This window comes from Cherax quadricarinatus, chromosome 87 (genome assembly GCF_038502225.1).
Source record: "Cherax quadricarinatus isolate ZL_2023a chromosome 87, ASM3850222v1, whole genome shotgun sequence".
Taxonomy (NCBI): Eukaryota; Metazoa; Arthropoda; class Malacostraca; order Decapoda; family Parastacidae; genus Cherax; species Cherax quadricarinatus.
This window is the reverse complement of record NC_091378.1, coordinates 13,176,777-13,203,276: the sequence shown is the minus strand read 5'-3', so window position 1 is coordinate 13,203,276 and position 26,500 is coordinate 13,176,777. Positions and strand designations below refer to the sequence as shown.

The 26,500-nt window shown below is 39.3% G+C and overlaps 1 protein-coding gene across 1 annotated transcript in view; it reads right to left on the bottom strand.

The window, feature by feature from the left end:
- The window catches only part of LOC128703846 (lipid droplet-regulating VLDL assembly factor AUP1), a 168,237-nt gene that overhangs the window by 131,947 nt on the left and 9,790 nt on the right, over positions 1-26,500 (bottom strand). Inside the window, exons 2-3 of the mRNA XM_053798687.2 lie at positions 11,835-11,972; positions 11,083-11,233 (exon numbers count right to left, since the gene is read on the bottom strand). Of these exons, the coding sequence (XP_053654662.2) occupies positions 11,083-11,233; positions 11,835-11,972 (289 nt within the window). The remainder of the gene's footprint in view (positions 1-11,082; positions 11,234-11,834; positions 11,973-26,500) is intronic.

Below are 26,500 nucleotides of genomic sequence, written 5' to 3'. Positions count from 1 at the left end.
TATCTTGTATACTTATTTATCCTCTTTTTCTTAAAATATGTATTACCTATAACTAAACCCCTTTCTATACAAAGTTCAATCAAAGGGCTCCCAATATCATTTACACCTGGCACCCCAAACTTACCTACCACACCCTCTCTAAAAGTCTCTCCTACTTCAGCATTCAGGTCCCCTACCACAATTACTCTCTCACTTGGTTCAAAGGCTCCTATACATTCACTTAACATCTCCCAAAATCTCTCTCTCTCCTCTACATTCCTCTCTTCTCCAGGTGCATACACGCTTATTATGACCCACTTTTTGCATCCAACCTTTACTTTAATCCACATAATTCTTGAATTTACACATTCATATTCTCTTTTCTCCTTCCATAACTGATCCTTCAACATTACTGCTACCCCTTCCTTTGCTCTAACTCTCTCAGATACTCCAGATTTAATCCCATTTATTTCCCCCCACCGAAACCCCCCCACCCCCTTCAGCTTTGTTTCGCTTAGGGCCAGGACATCCAACTTCTTTTCATTCATAACATCAGCAATCATCTGTTTCTTGTCATCCGCACTACATCCACGCACATTCAAGCATCCCAGTTTTATAAAGTTTTTCTTCTTCTCTTTTTTAGTAAATGTCTACAGGAGAAGGGATTACTAGCCCATTGCTCCCGGCATTTTAGTCGCCTCAACGACACGCATGGCTTATGGAGGAAAGATTCTTTTCCACTTCCCCATGGACATTAGAAGAAATAAAGAAGAACAAGAGCTATTTAGAAAAAGGAGAAAAACCTAGATGTATGTATATATATATGCATGTGCGTGTCTGTGAAGTGTGACCAAAGTGTAAGTAGGAGTAGCAAGATATCCCTGTTATCTAGCGTGTTTATGAGACAGAAAAAGAAACCAGCAATCCTACCATCATGCAAAACAGTTACAGGTTTCTGTTTCACAGTCATCTGGCAGGACGGTAGTACTTCCCTGGGTGGTTGCTGTCTACCAACCTACTACCTATAGTTTCTTATATAATTTTGAAGAAAATATCATAGATGGATTAATGAAAATGCCTATACAGTGGACCCCCGCATAACGATGGCATCACATAGCGATTATTTCGCATACCGCTTACTTTAATTGCAAAAATTTTGCCTCACATACCGCTTAAAAACCCGCTTACCGATTTTCGTCCGAGACGCGTCCAATGTGCGGCCTGAGCCACGCTCACGTGTTCCGCCGGTGGCATTGTTTACCAGCCAGCCTCCGCGGTAACATCCAAGCATACAATCGGAATATTTCGTATTATTACAGTGTTTTCGGTGCTTTTTCTGGAAAATAAGTGACCATGGGCCCCAAGAAAGCTTCTAGTGCCAACCCTACAGCAATAAGGGTGAGAATTACAATAGAGATGAAGAAAAAGATCATTGATAAGTATGAAAGTGGAGTGCATGTCTCCGAGCTGGCCAGGTTGTATAATAAACCCCAATCAACCATCGCTACTATTGGTGGTACAGCTGCTGCTGCTGCTGCACTGTCAGCTGCTGCTGCTGCTGCACTGTCAGCTGCTGCTGCTGCTGTAGCACCGTTGTTGGTGTGGCTTATTGAGAATACCAAGAAACAATTAACCCCAGAGGATTTGCCACCCAGGATAACCCAAAAAAGTCAGTGTCATCGAAGACTGTCTAACTTATTTCCATTGGGGTCCTTAATCTTGTCTCCCAGGATGCAACCCACACAAGTTGACTAACACCCAGGTGAACAGGGAAAAATGCCTGGAACTAGTGCTCATATTGGTGAATTTAAAGCCAGCAAAGGTTGGTTTGAGAGATTTAAGAATCGAAGTGGCATACACAGTGTGATAAGGCCTGTTCTGGAAGAAAATGCCAAACAGGACCTACAGTACTCAGGAGGAAAAGGCACTCCCAGGACACAGTGTCTCATCAGTCATTGCTGCATCTTCAATAAAGGTAAGTGTCATTTATTCTTCATTTAGTAGACTAGTACATGCACAATATATACTGTGCATGTACTACTCTACTATTGTGCATGTATCCTTCTCTTTGTGTGTGGGAAAATGTATATTTCATGTGGTAAAATTTTTTTTTTCATACTTTTTGGTGTCTTGCACGGATTAATTTGATTTCCATTATTTCTTATGGGGAAAATTCATTCACATAGCGATTATTTCGCATAACAATTACCCCTCTTGCACGGATTAAAATCGTTAACCGGGGGTCCACTGTATTAACGTAAAATTAGACATTTAACGTGCCGAAGAGTGATTATTATTACATAATAGAGAGATGTGCTCATGGAGAATGTAAACAAACCATAAATGTAAACAAACTTGCCATATAGAAAGTTTTGGTCATAATTTGGGATCGCCGTATTAGCGGAATGCCAAAAAGCTGTACTGTACTTCAACTCTTCTGAAATGTAAACAATTCTAAAATGATATTTCATTGACACAAAATCAAAACAAATGTTATAGTTACATTTCAGTGATTGAACAACAAGAACTGGTATTTTTTTTTTAAACTCACATAATGATGGAGAATGTAAAAGCTCTATGAATCCTAATGAATCCAAATTTACAAATCTGACCATAACCTGGTTAAGTACCATGTCATGTCATATTTCTGCAGTGTTGCTGGCAATGATCTATATGGGGTTATAAGCAGGGAAGGGACAACCAGAAATATGCTCTGCATTCGATGCCCAAATCTTAAACAAAGGGAAACATTTTTCAGCAATGACAACAAATATTAGTGAGAGGAACAAAAAGGCACAGCACCATGACTGGAACAATACACAAATAGCACTTGTGATTTGACCTGATCTTTTCTTCTCTCCTTATGTCTTCTTTACAATTTTTCCATATTTCTTTCTTTGCTTTTCCTTTCTTCTGCCCAGTGTGTTCTGTCCTTCGGTTTCCCCCTCCTCCCTGTATCTTTGGTCCTGCTTCCTGTGGGCCCTTAGCTCTCCTGCAGTGCTCCTTTTTCTCGTCCTTGGACTTACTCCACTTTTACCTCTACGATGACTATCACTTTGTTACTACTATTTCTGTTTCTAACTTCTACCTTTTCTACTACAGTGAACCCTCCCTTTTCGTCAATCTCCGTTATCGCCGATTTCCATTTTTGCCGACTTTTTTTCGTCAAAATATTGCCGTCGATTTCCTCCATTTTCATTTATGGTATGGAACCTGCCCAGTGCCCAGCATGCAGACAAAGCTGCCTCCCAAACTCATTCTCAGGCAGTGTCACACTGTTTCTCAGCAAGTGAACATATCCTGCGAGGTCATACGAAACATTTTGTAATAATCCATTGCTTTTGGCACTTGTTTATTGTGTGTGACTGCTAAATAAGCCACCGTGGCCCCAAAGAAAGCTCCTGGTGCCAGTCCTTTGGTAAAGAAAGTGAGGAACACCGCAGAAATGAAAAAAGAAATCGTTCAAAAATATGATAGTGGCATACACATTGCTGAACTCGGCAGGATGTACAGGAAGGCGCCATCAACCATCAGCTCCATTGTGGCGAAGAAAAAAGAAATCATGGAAGCTGATGTTGCAAAAAGGGTGAATGCGATAATGAAACAGAGATCCCAAACAATTAAAGATGTGGAGAAATTGTTGTTGGTATGGATCAAGAGAAACAGTTAGTGGGAGATAGTGTTGTACAGTCAATAATTTGTGAAAAGGCAAGGCAGTTGCATGACGATCTCAAAGAAAATGCCTGCAACGAGTGCTGATGTTGGTGAATTTAAGGCCAGCAAAGGCTGATTTGAAAAATTCAAGAAGCAAAGTGGCATACACAGTGTTGAAAGGCATAGTAAGGGTGCCAGTTCAGACAAACATGCGGCTGAAAAATGTGTGTGGGAATTCGAAAACTATGTAGAGGTTGAAAAATTCCAACCCCAACAAGTGTTCAATTGTGACGAAACAGACCTCTTTTGGAAGAAAATGCCAAAGAGGACCTACATCACACGGGAAGAAAAGGCACTCCCAGGACACAAGCCTATGAAAGACGGGCTAACTCTCTTGTTGTGTAGTAATGCTAGTGGGGATTTCAAAGTGAAGCCTTTACTGGTGTATCACTCTGAAAATCCCAGTGTTTTCAAGAAAAACAAGTGTCATCAAGAGTAAATTGTGTGTGATGTGGAAGGCTAAGAGTAGGGCATGGATCATGAGGGAAATTTTCCTGGAATAGTTCAATGAAGAGCTTGGCCCGAGTGTGAATACCTCCTGGATAATAAATTGCCACTCCAGTGGCTTCTGTTAATGGACAGTGCTCCTGCTCATCCTCCAGACTTGGAAGACCAATTGTCTAAGGAATTCAGTTTTGTAACAGTGAAGTTCTTGCCTCCTAACACAACTCCTCTCATCCAGCCCGTAGACCAGCAGATCATTGCAAACTTCAAAAAACTGTACACCAAAGCAATGTTTCAAGGGTGCTTTGACATAACCTCGGACTCTGAATTGACCCTAAGAGAATTCTGGAGGGATCACTTCAGCATCTTCCACTGCATAAGCCTTATACATAAAGCTTGGCTGGGAGTGATTTCCAGGACGATGAACTCTGCTTGGAGAAAATTGTGGCCAGATTGAGTCCAAGAGAGGGATTTTGAAGGGTTTGGGGCTGACCCTGTCGACCCTCTGCCTGTTGTCGAAAGTATTGTGGCACTGGGGAATTCCATGGGGTTGGATGTGAGTGGCCAGGATGTAGAAGAGTTGGCGGAGGACCACAATCAAGAGCTAACCACTGATGAGCTGCAAGAGCTTCATCTGTAACAGCAACAGACCACAGCTCAGGAAATTGCTTCAGAGGAGGAAGAGAGATGGAAGAAGGTGCCTTCTTCAGAGATTAAGAAGATTTGTGCAATGTGGACTAGGGTGCATTCATTTGTGGAGGAACATCACGCTGAGAAAACTGTTGCAATCCGTGCCGGCGACTTTTACAATGACAATGCCATGTCCCATTTTAGGCAAATCTTAAAGAGACGCCAGAAACAGACCTATCTGGACAGATATTTTGTGCGACAGGGGTCCAGTGACTCTCAAGCTGGTCCTAGTGACATTAAAAAACAAAGAAAGGAAGTGACCCAGGATAAGGACTTGGTACCTAGAGTCCTTATGGAGAGGGATTTTCCTTCCAAAGAATAACCTCTCTTCCCTCTCCCCTCCTCCCTGTCTTCCCTATCTCCTCCTCCCTGTCTTTCATCCACCAACAACAGTCTTCAATAAAAGTGTCATGTTGAATGTTCATTCTTTTGTGCATGTAAATCTATCTCTAACCCTTTCAGGGCCAGCAGGCCCTATCCTAAACTTGTTCTCAGGGTTGGAAATTTTTCGAAAAAAAAAAATTATTTTTTCTTATGAAATGAAAGAGAATCTTTTCCCAATCAAAATGACATGAAAAGTATGAAATTTGATGGAAAACTTACGGAATTATGCTCTCGCAAAGTTAGCAGTCTCGACGACATTTACGCATCTGCGATTTCGCCCGCTTTGAGCCCTATTTTCGGCCAATTCCAATGTACCAGTCGACAAAAATCGTATCTATTTCGCTAGAACTCCGTTTTTCTATCGAATGAGTACAAGAAACTACCCATTTACCCATTTCAACTATCCAATAAAGTGGTCAGAAATTGATAATTTTGCCAATTTCACACAAATTTCAAAAGATGCCAATTTCCAAATAGGGTCCAGAATAAACAAGACAGACATTCCTGGCACTAAAATAACATTTTCCCTGTTCATTAGTCACGTCCCCAGGCCTCTGTTATATTTCTTTTGGTTTCCACTTTGAATTTTTATTCTCACAAAAAATATTAGATTTATTGTTATGCAGACTACTGCATTAGTGTAGAAATGGTAAAAATAATATCAGTGCACTTGTGAAAGAATATTAGACTCACCAGTTGACGTGTATTGGATGCATGGCATGATTTGTTCACTTTTGAACTTTGGCAAAAATCAAACATTTCTGCTACTTTGAACTCAATTTCAAGGTACTTTTCATTGTGAAACCAATCAAAATCATCTCAATTTCTGTAATATGTCTCCCATTCTATAAAATGAGACCAGGAAAACTAGAATACAACCATAAATACCATACGAAAATATACTGCAAAGTCGCTGTTTTAAACCAAAAACACGGTCGGAGTTTTTTTTCTCTCATTATGCACTGTGTGCTGCAGGAATTTGTTTATACTGTGCACACTGACCACATAGACCCATTCTTTCACATGTAGGCCTACCAGCTTTCTCTCACTAGATATGAAGGTGCTAGAATTTATGCGTACTAGTACGGCACCAATCCTGGCATGCAAGCCGTACTAGTGCGGCACCAACCCTGAAAGGGTTAAGGTAAAAAAAAAATTTGCTTGTTAATACTTCTGGGTGTCTGGAACAGATTAACTGGATTTACATTATTTGTAAAAATGCTAGATCTGCTTTACACAGCATTGGAAAATAAGGAATATCCACTAGGAATTTTTATTGACCTAAAAAAAGCTTTGACACAGTAGACAATGGCATCCTACTCCACAAACTTGACCATTATGGTATAAGAGGCCATGCGCTTGCATATTTCAAATCCTACCTTACTAATAGGTATCAGTATGTCACCATTAAAGACACAGCATCATCAACACGGCCACTTGATACTGGAGTTCTGCAGGGAAGTGTCCTTGGACCCCTGCTCTTCCTCATTTACATCAATGATCTTCCAAACATATCCTAACACCTAAAACCCATTCTCTTTGCTGACGACATGACTTATGTCATCTCTCACCCTAATCTTGCCACCCTCAACACCATTGTTAATGAGGAGCTGCTCAAAATATCAACTTGGATGACAGCCAATACACTTACACTTAACACTGACAAAACCTACTATATTATGTTTGGTATCAGAGCAGGTGCTGTGCAACTAAACATTAAGATCGACAACACTCTAATTGCCAGACATAATGAGGGTAAATTCCTAGGACTATACCTCGACAACAATCTGAATTTCAGCACCCATATCCAACACATATCAAAAAAAGTATGCAAAACAGTTGGGATCCTCTCCAAGATACGATACTACGTTCCGCAAAATGCCCTTCTCACACTATACCATTCACTCATTTATCCATACCTCACCTATGCTATCTGTGCTTGGGGATCAACTGCAGCAGTACACCTAAAGCCAATAATAACACAACAAAAAGCTGCAGTAAGAATAATCACTAAATCCCATCCCTGGCAACACCCCCTCCCCCCCCACTCTTCATAGATCTAAACTTACTCCCTGTTCAGAACATCCACACTTACTACTGTGCAATCTACATATACAGGACCTTAAATTCCAATATTAACCTTGACCTAAAATGCTTTCTTGATAGTTGTGACAGGACCCACAAGCATAACACCAGACACAAACATCTCTACGACATTCACCGTGTCCGACTAAACCTTCACAAAAATTCAATGTATGTCAAAGGCCCTAAAATCTGGAACACCATACCTGAAAACTCTAGAACTGCAGACACTTTCACCACCTTCAAAACTACTGTTAGAAAACATCTAATCTCCCTGATACACCCCATCAACTAACTACATAAAACCACCTGGTGGTTCACACTTACACTTTCACTCACTCACCCATTTGACTAAAAGCACAGAAATATGTATCTTAATCTTAAAATAATGATTCCTAACTAGTCACAAGTTTGCCTGTGATACTCCAATATAGAAACTATGTATTGTGCCATAACAAAAGCATTCACATTGCTAAACTCACAAACTAGTATTTAGTCACTTAGTATTTAATCAACTTACTCCACAATTTGTAATAATTAGGGTTAAGAATTAATCTAAGTTTGCCCGAAATGCCTAGCCATGCTAGGTGTTCTAGTGGCTCCCTCTGTAACTAGTATTTTATTACATGTAAACCACACAATAACCAAAATCTGTAAACCCCGCATTGTAATCCTTATCAAGAATAAACTTTGATTGTGGGGAAAATGGTTTCAGTTTTTGCCGATCTCTCTGGAATGGATTAAACATGAAAACCGAGGGTCCACTGTATTACTATTGCTTTCTTCTCTCTCCTTTCTATCTCTTGTGGCAAAAATTACTCCCCCTACTTTTTACTAATTCTACTACTATTTCCATTACCATCATTACTGCTGCCACCACTACTTCCTCTCTTTCTCCCATCCGTCCTCCTCACCTCCTGACTCTCACATTCTCTTCTGTCAGTGTGATTTGTGAATGGTCCAAGTCAGACCGAAACGTCATCATAAGCTTTTCTCTCTCCTACGTGCAGGTTATTTATGTACGAGGGAGGGGAATTCTACCATCAGAATGCTTTTCACAGCATAATGATCTGAATTCCACTTACAAGAATTTGGGAAAAATTATGTCAAAATTAATATTAAGCTTTCATCTTATGTCTGACAGTATTATATAATTTCATCCAGCAAGCAGGTGGACAATAATACTGCATATTAAATGCTGCATATCCCAAGGATAGATCTTCAAGCATGAAACACTCCTGTATAACAAATCTGAAAAGTTCGAACTTCTTTTACGTCAATTTTGAATTCACAGAAATATATAAATGAAATATGCAGAATGCTATATAAAAATAAATATTTAATTCAAATAGCTGCAGTATTTTAATCTTTGCACTGTTGAGACCCTTGCTCACAAACTTGCTCTCAGTGTCAAGAATTTAAAAAAAAAAAAAAAAATTCTAATGAAATGATAATCTTTTCCCGATGGTTACGACACCAAAAGTACGAAATTTGATGGAAAAACTTACAGAATTACACTCTTGGAAAGCTAGCAGTCTTGGTGATATTGATGCATCGGTGATTTTGCCCACTTTAAGCCCTATTTTTGGCCAATTCCATTGTTCCAGTCAGCCAAACTCATAGCTATTTCGCTATAACTCCTTTTTTTCTATTGATTCAGTACAAGAAACGACCCATTTACCGATTTCAACTATACAATAAAGTGATCAAAAATTGGTAATTTGGCCAATTTCATACACAATTCAAGGAAGGCCAATTTTAAAATAGGGTCCAGAATTAACAATGCAAACATTCCTAGCACTAAAATAACATTTTCTCTGTTCATTAGTCATGTTTCTAGGTCCCTATTATATTATGCTTGCTTTCCATTTTGAATTTTTATTCACACAAAAAATAGAAGATGTATTGTTATGGTATAAATAATACCAGTATATGGGGAATCAAATTCAAAATGGGAATTGACACAGTTACTTTTTGCTGATGATACTGTGCTTATGGGAGATTCTAAAGAAAAATTGCAAAGGTTAGTGGATGAGTTTGAGAATGTGTGTAAAGGTAGAAAGTTGAAAGTGAACATAGAAAAGAGTAAGGTGATGAGGGTATCAAATGATTTAGATAAAGAAAAATTGGATATCAAATTGGGGAGGAGGAGTATGGAAGAAGTGAATGTTTTCAGATACTTGGGAGTTGACGTGTCGGCGGATGGATTTATGAAGGATGAGGTTAATCATAGAATTGATGAGGGAAAAAAGGTGAGTGGTGCATTGAGGTATATGTGGAGTCAAAAAACGTTATCTATGGAGGCAAAGAAGGGAATGTATGAAAGTATAGTAGTACCAACACTCTTATATGGATGTGAAGCTTGGGTGGTAAATGCAGCAGCGAGGAGACGGTTGGAGGCAGTGGAGATGTCCTGTCTAAGGGCAATGTGTGGTGTAAATATTATGCAGAAAATTCGGAGTGTGGAAATTAGGAGAAGGTGTGGAGTTAATAAAAGCATTAGTCAGAGGGCAGAAGAGGGGTTGTTGAGGTGGTTTGGTCATTTAGAGAGAATGGATCAAAGTAGAATGACATGGAAAGCATATAAATCTATAGGGAAAGGAAAGAGGGGTAGGGGTCGTCCTCGAAAGGGTTGGAAAGAGGGGGTAAAGGAGGTTTTGTGGGCGAGGGGCTTGGACTTCCAGCAAGCATGCATGAGCGTGTTAGATAGGAGTGAATGGAGACGAATGATACTTGGGACCTGACGATCTGTTGGAGTGTGAGCAGGGTAATATTTAGTGAAGGGATTCAGGGAAACCGGTTATTTTCATATAGTCGGACTTGAGTCCTGGAAATGGGAAGTACAATGCCTGCACTTTAAAGGAGGGGTTTGGGATATTGGCAGTTTGGAGGGATATGTTGTGTATCTTTATACGTATATGCTTCTAAACTGTTGTATTCTGAGTACCTCTGCAAAAGCAGTGATAATGTGTGAGTGTGGTGAAAGTGTTGAATAATGATGAAAGTATTTTCTTTTTGGGGATTTTCTTTCTTTTTGGGTCACCCTGCCTCGGTGGGAGACGACCAACTTGAGAGAGAGAAAAAAAAAAAAAAAAAAAAAACATTTGTGAAAGCATATTAGACCCACCAGTACTGGACGTGTGACGTGATTTGTTTACTCCTGAATGTGTGACATGATTTGTTTACTCTTGAACATGGGCAAAAATCAAACATTCCTGCTACTTTGAGTTCAATTTCAAGGTGCTTTTAGTCCATGAACCATTCAAAATCATCTCTAGTTCTGTAATATTGCTTACATTCTATCAAATGTGACCAAGAAAACGAGAATGCAACCATAAATACCATGCGAAAATACACCGCAAAGTCGCTGTTTTAAATGAAAACCAAACTCAGAGTTTTTTTCTCATTATGCAATGTGTACTGCATGATTTTCTTTATACTGCACACACTGACCACTCAGACCATTCTCTCATATGCAGGCCTATCAGCTTTCTCCCACAAGATTGGAAGCTGCTAGAATTTTGGCATACTACTATGGGACCGGCACTAGCTTGCAAGCCGTAATATTAAGGGACTGACTGTGAAAGAGTTAATTCTGAAGGGAAGAATTTTCTCAAGGTAAGTAATGCTTACCTTGATTCTTATAAGTACATTCCACTGGATTTGTCTCAAATCATAAACAAATGGCACATAAAAAGCTATGGAAGATTTCTGGTGAAATTCAAAAGCAGCACAAAATATCAAGGTATATGCAGAATGAAAAAAAAAAAAAACTGTGGCAATACTTACAGTAACACATGGTAGGACAATGGACACTGCTAGATGGTCAAATGGTGTGATGTGATTGGTTGTGATGATACGACATGAATTATCTCTATTCTCTAGGGCTTCTTCCCGAACAACAAGACCCATAATAGAATACAGCACTCTCAAAACAATCCTGTAAAAAAATATTAATTTTTTTTTTTCAACAAGTCGGCCGTCTCCCACCAAATTTAAATATGAAGCTTTCTCTACAACATTCATATACCTGACTTTCAGTGTGACCTACAGTCTTTATCAAGCCTCTTACCAATATCTGAATTTCTTCTTAAAATTACTACAATTTAATTCCTTACTAAATCTTCAACTGATTTACCTAACATAACCAACACACATTTTAAGAGGTTTCAAGAATAGTGCAGAATAACCCCTACATCCCATAACCACTTTTCAACTTTTTTTAACACTCCTTATTCTCCACATAACACTCACACCACACAGTAATCTATGACAGGACATCTCCACTGCCTTCAGCCTCCTCTTTGTTGCTACACTTAAAGACAATGCTTTAAATTCACTTCTTTCAATTCCCTTTCCGTAAATCAAACACACAATCTTCCATCACCTAAACAAATCTTTTTTATTCCATTACTTTGCCTTTTCTATGCTCATCTTTAACTTTCTTTTTTTACACACTCTAATTCCTCTACCAATCTTTGCAACTTTTCTTCTGAATAGTATTAAAAAAAGATAGTGACATCAGAAGCATTTTTTCTTACCTTCTAATGATAGTATTGTGAGGAAGAACTGAAGCAGCCAAAAATAACTGCAGAGATATAAACAGTCGAAGCAAAAAAATTATGATGCCTATGGGAGTGTAGAGGAGCAGGAACAATAAGATAGGCCCACTGGGGAACCTGCAAAAAGAATTTTTCAATTAGTTATTACATTATTATGATCACTGGGGGCTCTTATGAGTGATATGGGGTGGAGTGATATCTCTATCAGATTCAGATTCTTTATTACAGCATGATACAATGTTTGTACAGAGATGGGTGACATTTAGGTGTGCAGAGAATTTTGGGCAAACTTATGCTTATCTTCAGACTAATAAGGCAATAATTAATTGCTTGCTTGATATATGCTCTCTAAATGATTTTAACAAGAAATTTAGGAATTACAAGAAACTCAAAAGAACTGAACAGTGTATTAATACATGCTATATAACATTTATCATGTTTAATTATTTTAAGAATTACAGGTAATGAGGATTCTGTATTGGTGGTTTATTAGAGAGATTCTGAGTAGGTGCCTGCCACGACCTGTCTTGCCTGTTCCTAAGCCATCACTAACTGTGGTGCTGCAAAGGCAAGCATCTCATGGTGTAATTGAAATACCCTAACCGTCACCAGTTTAACGGTGTACCATGGATGGTAAACTAGCATACATGCTACACAAGTATACACTATGGATATTATTACATTTATGAGGAAAGCACCAAACTCATAGGAGTCATACAGCGCCTGGGGGAATTAAAAGGCAATCAGGTTCAATGTAAGGAGGAGAAATCAAGTCCAATTCACTGGATGAACAGCCTCCCTCACTGGCATCAAGGACCCTCCCTTGAGGGGTGCTTAATTAGTGACCACTGCAAAGCCCACAATGTTGCTGCAGGAAAAATGGTAAGGTAGGTAACCATTTATAATACAGGAAGGCCCCGCTTTACGGCGTTTCACTTTACGGCGTTCCACTAATACGGACATTTCAAATTATGACCAAAACTCGCTATACGGCTCCCCCCACCTGACTTTCTAATACGGTCACCGTGCCCCACCCTGTTTGTTTACATTCTCCATGAGCTCAGTAAGCACTAAGTCTCTCCATTTTGTCTGGAAACTCCAAAATTTCAAATGTTTTTAAAAGTTATTTCATATTTTATATATACTCTGATAATTATACTTATGTATACCTGTACCTAAATAAACTTACATACTGTGCTGGCATGCAGGTACACATTAAAATTGGTAAGTGTCTTATGTCTCCAGACGTCATATTAGTAATGATAATAATAATCATCGAGTCATTTAAATGTCGTATATTACGTTAATATACACATTTTCATTAATCCATCCATGATATTTTTTTCAAAATTATATAATAAACACGATGCATAACATATAAATAAGATAAATACACCCCACAGTAGAATAAATAAACATAAATGTGAGATGTGGTAGCAGACGACTTGCACAAGTGACGCCATATTAGAAATGATAATAATAATAATAACAATACTCACCGAGTCTCATTAAATGTCGTATATTACGGTAATATACACAATTTCATTAATCCATCCATGATATTTTTTTCAAAATTATATAATAAACACGATGCATAACATATAAATAAGATAAATACACCCCACAGTAGAATAAATAAACATAAATGTGAGATGTGGTAGCAGACGACTTGCACAAGTGACGCCATATTAGAAATGATAATAATAATAACAATACTCACCGAGTCTCATTAAATGTCGTATATTACGTTAATATACACATTTTCATTAATCCATCCATGATATTTTTTTCAAAATTATATAATAAACACGATACATAACATAAAAAGATGATAAATACACCCCACAATAGAATAAATAAACATAAATATAAGATGTGGGAGCTACATAACTTGTACAAGTGATGGCAAGAATAACATTTTCTCTAATCTAACATAAGAGAAAATGTGTTACTGGGGGTAACTGTAGAAAATTATTCCTTTCGTATGTATGTAAGTAAGTTTATTCAGGTATACACAAATACAGTTACATAGATTATCATACATAACAACATACGTGTAGAGAACCTAGGATAACCCAAAAAAGTCAGTGTGACTTATTTCCATTGCCTTCACTCAGAGCTTCATTTCTTCTCAAAATGATGTTACATGAGAATGGGAGTGTTCTTCTTTATTAATTCTACCGTATCAATGTAGAGACAACCTGTACACAATGTAACTTGTACACAAACCAGACGTGTACACTTCGTTTGTTTACAAAACTTACGTTCGCCTGGTTTGTTTACATAACTCTGCGCCTGTCCCCTCTCATGTACTCATTCTTTCTCTCTCTCTCTCATTTATTCGTTTTATCTCATTTACTTACTCCTGACCCTACATTAAGACTACAAATATTTTAAGGTAAGTAATGAGTGAACTGTAAATACATTTTATCGCTCTGGGATGCTTAAATATCCTAGAATAGTATGTGTGGGTGGGGTGGCCTGGTATGGTAGCCTGGCTGACACCATACATACCACACTTGATTTCTTACAATAAATACTACTTGTCTCACCCTAGATTAAGACTATAAATATTTTAAGGTAAGTAATGAGTGCACTATGTGTGTATTGTACTTTTTTATTGTTTTTTGATGCCTGGTTCTATTGCTAACTTAATATATGTTAGTGTAAACTTGTTATCTAGTGTTTGTATGCATTTATAAGTGGAAAAAAAGGGTGTTCCACTTTACAGCGGTTTCCGCTTTACGGCGGTAGCCTGAAACCTAACCTGCCGTATAAGTGGGGCCCTCCTGTACCTATATGTACAAGGAAATTATAAAGAACAAAAAGGCACAATTCTGTGAATGGAACAATGCACAAATAACCTGCACATAGGAAAAAGAAACTTAAGATGACGTTTCAGCCCAATCTGGACCATTAGTTAGTGTGTGAATAGTTAATCGTCCAAGTTGGACCAAAACATCGTCATAAGTTTCTTTTATGTGTGGGTTATTCATGTAAGGAAATTATAATGTGAAGTGAAACAGTATTTAACCCTTTCATTGTTGAGACCTCTGATAACATACCTGCTGTCAAAAAATATTCGAAAAAAAAAAAAAAAAAAACCTTTGACTGTCGTGGCCATATATATACGTCTTACGAGGTACTGTGTTTGACGTATATATACTCATAAATTCTAGCGGCTTCAAATCAAGCAGGAGAAAGCTGGTAGGCCCACATGTGAGAGAATGGGTCTGTGTGGTCAGTGTACACCATATCAAAAAAATCCTGGAGCATGCAGTGCATAATGAGAAAAAAAAAACTGACCATTTTTTTTAATTAAAATGCCGACTTTGTGGTCTATTTTCGTATAGTATTTATGGTTGTATTCTCATTTTCTTGGTCTCATTTGATAGAATGGAAAATATATTATAGAAATAGAGGTGATTTTGATTGATTTTACTACAAAAAGAACCTGGAAATGGAGCACAAAATACGGGAAATGTTTGATTTTTGCCGATGTTCAAAAGTAGACAAATGATGCCATTGTCCAATAAATGTCCAACTAGCCATTCTAATATACAGTCATGAATGGGTTGATGTAATTTTTACAATTATTACAATATTGGAGTAGTCTGCATAACAGTAAATCTTCTATTTTTTGTTTGAATAAAATTTCAAAATAAAAAGCAAGAGTAATATCACAGGGTCCTGGAGACATGACTGATGAACAAAGAAAATGTTATTTTAGAGCCAGGAATGTCTGCATTGTTCATTCTGGTCCTTATTTTGAAATTGTCATATTTTTTAATTTTCGTGAAACTGGCCAAATTGCAAATTTCTGACCATGTTATTGGGTAGTTGAAATCGGTAAATGGGCAGTTTCTTGTACTCAATCGATAGAAAAAATGGAGTTCTGAAGAAATAGCTATGAGTTTGGTTGACTGGAATAATGGAATTAGCTGAAAATAGGACTCAAAGTGGGTGAAATCGCTGATTTGTAAATATCGCAGAGGTCGCTAACTTCGCGAGAGCGTAATTCCGTCAGTTTTCCATCAAATTTCGTTTTTTTGGTGTTTTTACAATCGGGAAAAGATTCTCTATCATTTCATAAGAAAAAATATTTCTTTTTTTTTAATTTTGCAACACCAGGAGACACCTCAGGATTGGGGGTTGAACAGTCAAGGGGTTAACAAAATCTTAAGAATATTTTTCCGATTGTTTTAAAAGAAAATATTTTTGTTTGCAATCAATACTTACTGAGATACAGAGACGTGAAGTTGACAGATAGTGAACCACTTATGGCAACATCGGCGAATGCCGCTCACTCAGAAATACAATGGACTCTCGACCAACGATGGCATCAACTAATGATAAAATTGGGTAATGATGCATTTCTGTGTAAAAATATTGGCTCGACCAACGGTGAAAAACTCGGGTAAGGACATTCATCCCGAACGCGTCCGCCTGTCCATCCAGCCTGAGTGCTTCAGCTGCCCTGCCTTAAGCTAGTGTGCCACTGTTTAAAAGCCAGGGTGGACGGTTCCATGCATACATGTGATATATTTTGTATTATTTCATTGTTTTTAGTGCTTGTAACTGCTAAATAAGCCACCATGGGCCCAAAGAAAGCTTCTAGTGCCAACCCTGTGGTAAAAAGGGTGAGAAATACTATCGAAATACACTATCGTACAACAGTCAGCTGTTGCTGCACCGTCAGCTGCTGCTGTACAACGGTCAGCTGCTGCTGTTGCTGCACCACCATCAGCTGCTGCTGCACCACTATCAGCTGCTGCTGTACCACCATCAGCTGCTGCTGTACCATGATCAGCTGCTGTTGTACCACGATCAGCTGCTGCTGCTGCACCTCCATCAGCTGTTGCTGCACCACCATCAGCTGCTGCTGCACCACCGTCAGTTGTACTACTTGAAGATATGGAGAGTGTTGTTGGTGTGGCTTAACGAGAAACAATTAACCCCAGAGGGTTAGCCACCCAGGATAACCCAAGAAAGTCAGTGCATCATCGAGGACTGTCTAATTTATTTCCACTGGAATCCTTAATCATGTCCCCCAGGATGAGACCCACACCAGTCGACTAACACCCAGGTGAACAGGAAAAAATGCCTGGAACTAGTGCTCATATTGGTGAATTTAAGGCCAGCAAAGGTTGGGTTAAGCGATTTAAGAATCATAGTGGCATACACAGTGTGATAAGGCATGGCAAAGCTGAAAAATTCCAACCTCAACCAGTGTTCAATTGTGACGAAACAGGCCTGTTCTGGAAGAAAATGCCAAAAAGGACCTACATTACCCAGGAGGAAAAGGCACTCCCAGGACACAAGCCTATGAAAGACAGGCTAACTCTCATGTTTAGTTGTAATGCTAGTGGGGATTGCAAAGTAAAGCCTTTACTCATGTATCACTCTGAAAACCCCAGTGTGTTCAAGAAAAACAGTGTCTTATCACTCATCAATACTCTTCAATAAAGGTAAGTGTCATTTTAGTATTTATGTATTTATTGTGCATGTCTCATTGTTTTCTTTGTAGGGAAATGTATATTTCATGTAAAAAAAATTGTGTGTTTTTTAATACTTTTGGCTGTCTGGAACGGATTAATTGGATTTGCATTATTTCTTATGGAGAAAATTTATTCGGCTAACAATAAATTCGGCTAAGGACAAGCTCTCTGGAATGGATTAAAATCATTGATCGAGGGTTGTTATGGGGCTAAAGGACCCAACATGTATTTATAAGTAACAGTTACTCTGGAATACCTAACTATATTGAATTGATGGGGACTTAGCTCTAAATGTCATAAGGACTGATCACCCTTAGGACTGAGAGGCAGCTGGGTCAAGCATTTTTTCTCAATATAATAGGTTATACTATAGACACACAAACACACCATTTAAATGAGTAGTTTATGAAGTTGTATTTCTTTTTGTAAAAGTAAAATTAAGGTGTGGTAGAATTGTGGTAACTGGAGAATTGTGCTTGGCAACAGTCTTTTGTTTTGGTGGGTGTGGGAGGAGCTTAGCTAGGCTCCTCCCCCTCCCTCTCTCTCTCTTCTTTTGTTGACATGGAGGTGGCAGGACCTCTGGGTCCTTTTTTCTATCTTTTTGGGGCATTATGTGTACTCCAGGGATGAGTTTTTATAACTTAAGTTGTGGCCACCATACCCAGGGTGAATAAAGTGTGTCAAAACACTGGTTAGCCCAAAGTTAGTCAAGAAGAGAGAAAGACAAAGTTGCTGAGATGCACCATGTGGGAGAACAGCTAAGGAGTGTGTAGATTTTTGTTTTGAATATGTGAGGCTGTGATTGTATCTTCTGTACATATCTATTTAGAATACAGTTATATTTTTATAGGAGTAGTTTACATAACCTGTGAAGAGGGCTGGTGAAAAGATATCAGAGACACTCAAGATGATCAGCCATGATGTATTACCCCTAGACAGATAAGGCCATTAAGTAAAAAGCTACCCCACACTAGAACATGTAGTGAGAACCTTACTATCAAAGTAATAAGGGACAAACCAACGTAACATGGGAGCTTGACCGGGAGAGTTATTTGACTGTTAAAATAACTCTAAACATTCTTTGAACTATATATGCTGGTATGGGGTAATAACAGTTGCATGTTTCTGGTAGGCGATTTACCAAGGTGGTGTCAGTGGAAGTGTTGTTTTCATATATTAGTTTACTGGTTGTTTTTCTCCTAAGGTGGGAGAAAGGTTGAGTAACACATTTCTGTTGTGGTTATGGTAAGTGCTATGTGCATAGTTTACATTCAATTTGTGTTAGTTTATGTGCCTGTGGGAAAACTTTGTCCACTGATACTGTAAGAGGGAAGCAAGTGTTTAAAGATAAAAACTATGTCAGAAGATGAGTCTTTAAACTTTTTAGGCTTCAGGGATGAAGGTAATAATTCATCAGTAAACACGCCTGGTAACAGTGAACATGAGGAATCACCTACTCCAGGTGATATGGAAATGGAGAGAATGAGACTGAAATTAGCAATACTAGAGGCTCAAATGAATTTAATGAAAGCTAAGGAGGAAGAATGTCAAAGGTTAGGAGGTTCAGAACAAGAGCCTGAGCAGTACTTTAACATAACTAAAGCTGCAAAATTTGTCCCTAAGTTTACAGAGAGTGACCCAGATAGATATTTTTCTTTTTTTGAGAAGACTGCTCTGGAGCAGGGATGGCCCAAACAGAAGTGGGCTACCCTAGTTTGCACACAACTTGTAGGTAAAGGATTCCAGAGAGTAGAGACTCTGGAGGCGCAAATTTTTTCTGATTATGATAAGATTAAAGAGGAAGTATTGCTTGCCTACCAAATGATACCTGAGAAATATAGACAAAAGTTCAGAAATCAAAAATTTCAGGATGGGCAGACCTTAACAGAGTTTGGGAATGAGAAATTGTTCCTTTTTAAGAAATGGGTTTGTTCCAAAGGAGTTAATAAAGGCTATAACAAATTAGTAGATCTGATGGTTCATGAGGAATTGTACAATACAATCCCTGTTGACCTCAGAGAGTATCTGGAGGACAAAAACCCAGATAATCTTTCAGAAGCACTGGATCTAGGTGACAGATTCTTGGCTCGCAGGGAATTGGTAAGTAAAAACAGTCATGCTGCTTCTGAAAATTTCCCCACTCGTTCTAAACCTTATTCCAAGTCCTATGGTCATAAAGGTAAGTGGGACAAGAATTTTCAGGGACAAATGAAGGCTGAGGTGCCCTCTAAAATAGAAGGAAAAGGTAAGTCAGCTGGAGTTCAAAGTTTACCTAGACAATCAGATAATGTTTCAGGTCCTCGAGTAAACAGTACCAGTCCTACACCAAATGGTAAAAATACCTTTAAGAGTTTTATCTGTTACTACTGTAACAAAACTGGACACACACAAAAGTTTTGCTGGTCAAGACGGCAAGATCAGGAAAGGGAGGACCCATCCCAGGGGACCCTAACTGCAGAGATACATCCAGTTGCCTGCATTAGGTCTTCAAGGCAAGGTGAGGAGGAACCTTTGGATCTAGACCCCAGGATGTGTATATTTTCTAGTAGGTCCACAGTTGGTTTGCAAAAGGATGTAGGCAGAGTTGAGAACATATTGTCCTTGAGAGATGGATGTAGCACCTACTCTTTGCTATGTGCTGGAGTGCTGCCAGTGTCTAAGGATACCTATACTGGGGTAGATATATTGTTGAAGGGTATTACGGGTTCAACCATAAGGACACCTGTACACAAATTATGGGTAGAATCTGCATACCAAGTTGGCTATCTCCCTGTAGGTATCTCAGATGAAATTCCCTTCGAAGGGGTCGATCTCTTATTAGGGAATAATGTTATGGGCCTGTTAGACAGTGAGGAACAACTAGTTTGGGGGAAACCAAGTCCCAAATGTTGGGAGGAAATGGCTAGGAAAACTCTGCCAGACCTTCTCCCTGATGGTTCCACCATGAGAAGTATGGCTCATGATCATGCTACCAACAGTCTTCATGATATTTCTCATGAGGATGGTGAGGGCTTAAGGTTGGTAACTCTGCTTTCTGATGTTGAACTGCAGTCAACTGAAGAAAAGGATGTTCCAGCCAGAGCTGAGCATGATTGGAGAATGGATCAGTTAAATAGTGTGAGAGAGGCTGCACCTATTAGGGTGCAATTAATTTCTGTGCAGGAAAATGTCGCTGTTGCTGAGGAAGAGATTTTACAGTTAAATAAGTGTTTTCATTTCAGGGAGGAAACTCTTACAAAGAATTCACCTCTGTTTGCAGTATCGATGGAAGGAGAACAAGGGTTTTGTCCCCAGGTGGTGATGTCCAAGGTTTCCAGGCATTTCTTCTGGTCTCAGCTGTGGGAGACTGTCAGAGAGTATATTGAGACCTATCATGTCTCTCAGTTTATAGGGAAACCTAGTCGAAGTATTAAACCTGTTCCCCTTCAGTCTATTTCAGCGCCAGGTGAACCCTTCAGCAAGCTGGTAGTAGATGTACTTGGTCCATTTCCAAGGACCAAACTGAGAAATGATTATTTACTCACAAATATTTGCTCCACACCAGGTACCTGGAAGCAGTCCCTCTACATAAGATAACAGCTCATGTAGTCCTAAGGGTTTTGATGAAGTTCTTTTTCCATGTTGGTTTTCCTCAAGCAGTGCAAAAAGACCAAGGGCCTAACTTTACCTCAAAGTCTTTTAGAAATGTTTTGAAGGGATTAAAAGCAGAGCCTCAGTGTTCAACTGTGTATCACTCTCCATCTCAAGGGGAAATAGAGAAATTACATCAAACCCTCAAGACAATGATGCAAGCCTATGGTATAGACAGTACTAACAACTGGGATGAGAGGATCCCTTTCTTTGTATTTGCTGAGTGGGGAAGCACTCTGGAATCTCTGAGCCATTGGCTTGGGGAGGATGGTGATGCTCCCCCCTCGGAGCTTTTTCTCAGTTTCAGACACTGTTTGGCTCGTATGAGGTGGATGGTACCAGTGAACGTGCCCATCAACCAGACCAGGATGATGATGTGGGACCATAATGCTCTGGAGTCTGTAGAGGAAGTGCTGATACTGGAGCCAATTCATGTGAAAATCTGTATGGCAAGTTGCTGTGAGCTGAACATGTTGTGGGGGAAGTTCCCAGGGGTTAGATATAAAACCCACACACCTGAGCAGGAAGAAAATGAGTATAGTGTACACAGTAACCGGTTAAAGGGTTTGAAGTTATATAAAAAATTCAGAGAGACCAGCATTTTAATGGAATGTAAAGGGCTGCAAAACAGTAATCTGTATGAAATAGCAAAAGCATATTTAGGAAATAACATGTGTGTAAAAGATTTTGGGAAATGCATCCTTGGGTTTAATGAGAAAAATGTTGGAGAGTTGGCTCAGCCACTTTGGAACCTTATAAAAGTTTGGGATGTCAGTAATGGGGAAAAGTTGAAACTCCATGAGGAAATTGTTAAGGAAGCTGAGCCAATTCAACAATTTTTGTGTGGGAAAAATCTGTATGAAAAATTGGATATGGAGGAAGAAGTGAAATTCTTCCAGTTTGTAGTGCTTAGTGAGAGTCAGTGGGCATTCCCATGCTTCATGGTTCCCAAATTAGATGGCACCCTGGGCATAAACACTGACTACCACAAAGTACATTTAACAGTTAAGGTTTACAGGATTAGAAAGATTGATACTTATGCACTAAGAGATGCAAACATTTTAAATAAACTAAAACATGGGGCAGGAAGATGTGATTTCCATGGCCTGTGTTCCAGTACCATTTTCATGTGTGTATTGCAAATTGTGTTCATTGTGTGCTTAAAATTTGTGTGTGAGATGGAACGTGATGGTATTTGTGTAAACTTAATGTATCCAACCTGGGTGCAAAGAGATGTCTTTGGTGTTTGTTGTTGTACTGCGAGAGGTTGCAGAACTGTTACTATCAATGAGCAACCTTCTAAATTTAAATGTCAACATTTTACCACAGGAAAGAAAATTTTCATTTTGGGGCTGGCTATTCAGCATTTGTACATGTCTCAGGATCTCTTCATCCTGTTCCTGTGTATAGAGACTAAAATCAGACTCTTAAAATGGGCTCTGTTCCTACAGCCTTTTAATTTGGAAGTCAAAAATATAAAAGGCTCAGAGAATGTGGTTACTGATGCTCTCTCTAGATGTTTCATGTAGATGCCTGGTGCGTACTTTGTACATAGTGTTTGTCATGTGCTGACCTTGTTGTTTTTGCAGTGGTGAACTCTTGGCGAGCCTGAGTACTCTCTACCAGCCATTTGACTGTGAAGGAGTCGAGTCGGAGCCAAAAGTGTGACGAGGGTCAGTGTATATGTAAATGTGAGTTGAGGCAGTAGTTGACAACCTTCGGTAACATGAGATGTTCAGGAAGGTATGTGATGTTGTGTCTTGGTGTGCTCTATATACAAAACGGCCCGACGATTTGCCTTCGTGGTCCCTTGGACCCCTCCATGTTCTATGTCAGCCTCCTCTTCATAAGTTTGGAGGATCTGTGTGGAGTGGGACCTCGGAAGATGTAATGTACAGTGGACCCCCGCATAACGATGGCATCACATAGCGATTATTTCGCATACCGCTTACTTTAATTGCAAAAATTTTGCCTCACATACCGCTTAAAAACCCGCTTACCGATTTTCGTCCGAGACGCGTCCAATGTGCGGCCTGAGCCACGCTCACATGTTCCGCTGGTGGCATTGTTTACCAGCCAGCCTCCGCGGTAACATCCAAGCATACAATCGGAATATTTCGTATTATTACAGTGTTTTCGGTGCTTTTTCTGGAAAATAAGTGACCATGGGCCCCAAGAAAGCTTCTAGTGCCAACCCTACAGCAATAAGGGTGAGAATTACAATAGAGATGAAGAAAAAGATCATTGATAAGTATGAAAGTGGAGTGCATGTCTCCGAGCTGGCCAGGTTGTATAATAAACCCCAATCAACCATCGCTACTATTGGTGGTACAGCTGCTGCTGCTGCTGCACTGTCAGCTGCTGCTGCTGCTGCACTGTCAGCTGCTGCTGCTGCTGTAGCACCGTTGTTGGTGTGGCTTATTGAGAATACCAAGAAACAATTAACCCCAGAGGATTTGCCACCCAGGATAACCCAAAAAAGTCAGTGTCATCGAAGACTGTCTAACTTATTTCCATTGGGGTCCTTAATCTTGTCTCCCAGGATGCAACCCACACAAGTCGACTAACACCCAGGTGAACAGGGAAAAATGCCTGGAACTAGTGCTCATATTGGTGAATTTAAAGCCAGCAAAGGTTGGTTTGAGAGATTTAAGAATCGTAGTGGCATACACAGTGTGATAAGGCCTGTTCTGGAAGAAAATGCCAAACAGGACCTACAGTACTCAGGAGGAAAAGGCACTCCCAGGACACAGTGTCTCATCAGTCATTGCTGCATCTTCAATAAAGGTAAGTGTCATTTATTCTTCATTTAGTAGACTAGTACATGCACAATATATACTGTGCATGTACTACTCTACTATTGTGCATGTATCCTTCTCTTTGTGTGTGGGAAAATGTATATTTCATGTGGTAAAATTTTTTTTTTCATACTTTTGGGTGTCTTGCACGGATTAATTTTATTTCCATTATTTCTTATGGGGAAAATTCATTCACATAACGATTATTTCGCATAACAATTACCCCTCTTGCACGGATTAAAATCGTTAACCGGGGGTCCACTGTAATCAGGGCAAGACACCCAAAAGTATGAAAAAAAAATTTTGCTACATGAAATATTAAGTTTAATGCAATGGAATAATTACAATAACAATAAAATAATTGACACTTACCTTTAATGAAGATCTGGTGATGATTGATGGGATGGGAGGAGGGGAGAGGTGTTAGTGTTTAGAAGGGGAATCCCGTTCCATTAGGACTTGAGGTAGCAAGTCCTTTTCCCTTCTTCTTTTAATGCCACTAGGACCAGCATCAGAGTCACTGGATTTCTGTCGCCCAACATATCTGTCCATAGTGTCCTAAAGTGTTTCACAACATTGTTAGTGTAATAGTCACCAGCATGGCTTGCAATAGCTGTGTTTGGGTGATTGTCATCAAAAAAGGTTTGCACTTTAAGCCACATTGCACACATTTCCTTAATCTTTGAAGTATTGTGTAGCGTTTCAATTTCTCTATCCCCTCCTCCAAAGCAGTTTCCTCAGGTCTGGCCTCTTGCTGTTGAAGATGATCTATCAGCTCATCAGTGGTTAGTTCTTCACTGTCCTCCACCAACTCTTCCACATCCTCCCCACTAACCTCCAACCCCAAGGACTTCCCCAATGCCACAATGGATTCCTCAACTGGCATAGGATTCTCAGGGTTAGCCTCAAATCCTTCAAAATCCCTTTTGTCTACACATTCTGGCCACAGTTTCTTCCAAGCAGAGTTCAAGGTCCTCTTAGTCACTCCCTCCCAAGCCTTACCTATAAAGTTTATACAATTGAGGATATTAAAGTGATCCTTCCAAAAGTCTTTTAGAGTCAGTTGAGTTTCTGTGGTCACTATAAAGCACTTTTGAAACATAGCTTTTGTGTACAGTTTCTTGAAGTTGGAAATGACCTGCTGGTCCATGGGCTGCAGGAGAGGAGTGGTATTAGGAGGCAAAAACTTGACCCTAATGAAGCTCATGTCCCCAGAAAGTCGCTCTGCCAAGTCTGTAGGATGACCAGGGGCATTGTCTAATACCAGGAGGCACTTAATGTCTAATTTCTTTTCAGTTGGGTAATTTTTCACAGTGGGGGCAAATGCTTGGTGTAACCAGTCATAGAAAAAGTCCCTAGTGTCCCATGCCTTACTGTTTGCCCTCCACAGCACACACAAATTAGCCTTGAGGACATTGTTTTTCCTGAACACTCTGGGAGTTTCAGAGTGATACACCAATAAAGGCTTCACTTTGCAATCACCACTAGCATTGGCACACATCAGAAGAGTAAGCCTGTCTTTCATAGGCTTATGTCCTGGGAGTGCCTTTTCCTCCTGAGTAATGTAGGTCCTGCTTGGCATTTTCTTCCAAAACAGGCCTGTTTCGTCTCAATTAAACACTTGTTCAGGTTTCAAGTCTTCACTGTCTATGTAATCCTTGAATTCCTTCACATATTCTTCAGCTGCTTTTTGGTCCAAACTGGCAGCCTCACCATGCCTAATCACACTATGTATGCCACTACGATTCTTAAATCTTTCAAACTAACCTTTGCTGGCCTTAAATTCACTCACATCACCACTAGATACAGGCAATTTCTTTACCAAATCGTCATGCAACTGCCTAGCCTTTTCACAAATGATCGCTTGAGAGATGCTATCTCCTGCTATCTGTTTTTCATTTATCCACACCAATAACAATCTCTCAGCATTTTCTAACACTTGCGGTCGCTGTTTCGTAATCACAGTTGCACCTTTTGCAAGAACAGTTTCCTTGATTGCCGTTTTCGTGGTCACTATAGTAGAGATGGTTGATTGGGGTTTATTATACAACCTAACCAGCTCCGACACACGCACTCCACTTTCATACTTTGCAATTATCTCTTTCTTCATTTCATAAGTCATTAGCGACTTTTTTCTCAAAAGGTTGGCACTAGAAGCTTTCTTGGGGCCCATGGTGACTTATTTTGCAGAAACAAGACCAAACACAGCGATAATATGGAATGTACCGAATGTATCCTTAGACAGGCGCACACTGGCTGGCTTGTAAACATTGGCACACACGGGGCAGTTCAGGCCACGCGTGGACACGTCTCGTACTAATCGTATCGAATACTGGGTTTTCAATCGAATACCGAGGAAAATTTTTTGCGATATAATGCATCGAATACCGGATTTATCGAATACCGGGGGTCCACTGTATATATATACAGTATCATACATATATATATATATATATATATATATATATATATATATATATATATATATATATATATATATATATATATATATATATATATATATATATATATATATACAGTGGATCCCCGCTTAACGATCACCTCCAAATGCGACCAATTATGTAAGTGTATTTATGTAAGTGCGTTTATGCGAATGTATGTTTGGGGGTCTGAAATGGACTAATCTACTTCACAATATTCCTTATAAGGGAAAAATTCGGTCAGTGCTGGCACCTGAACATACTACTGGAATGAAAAA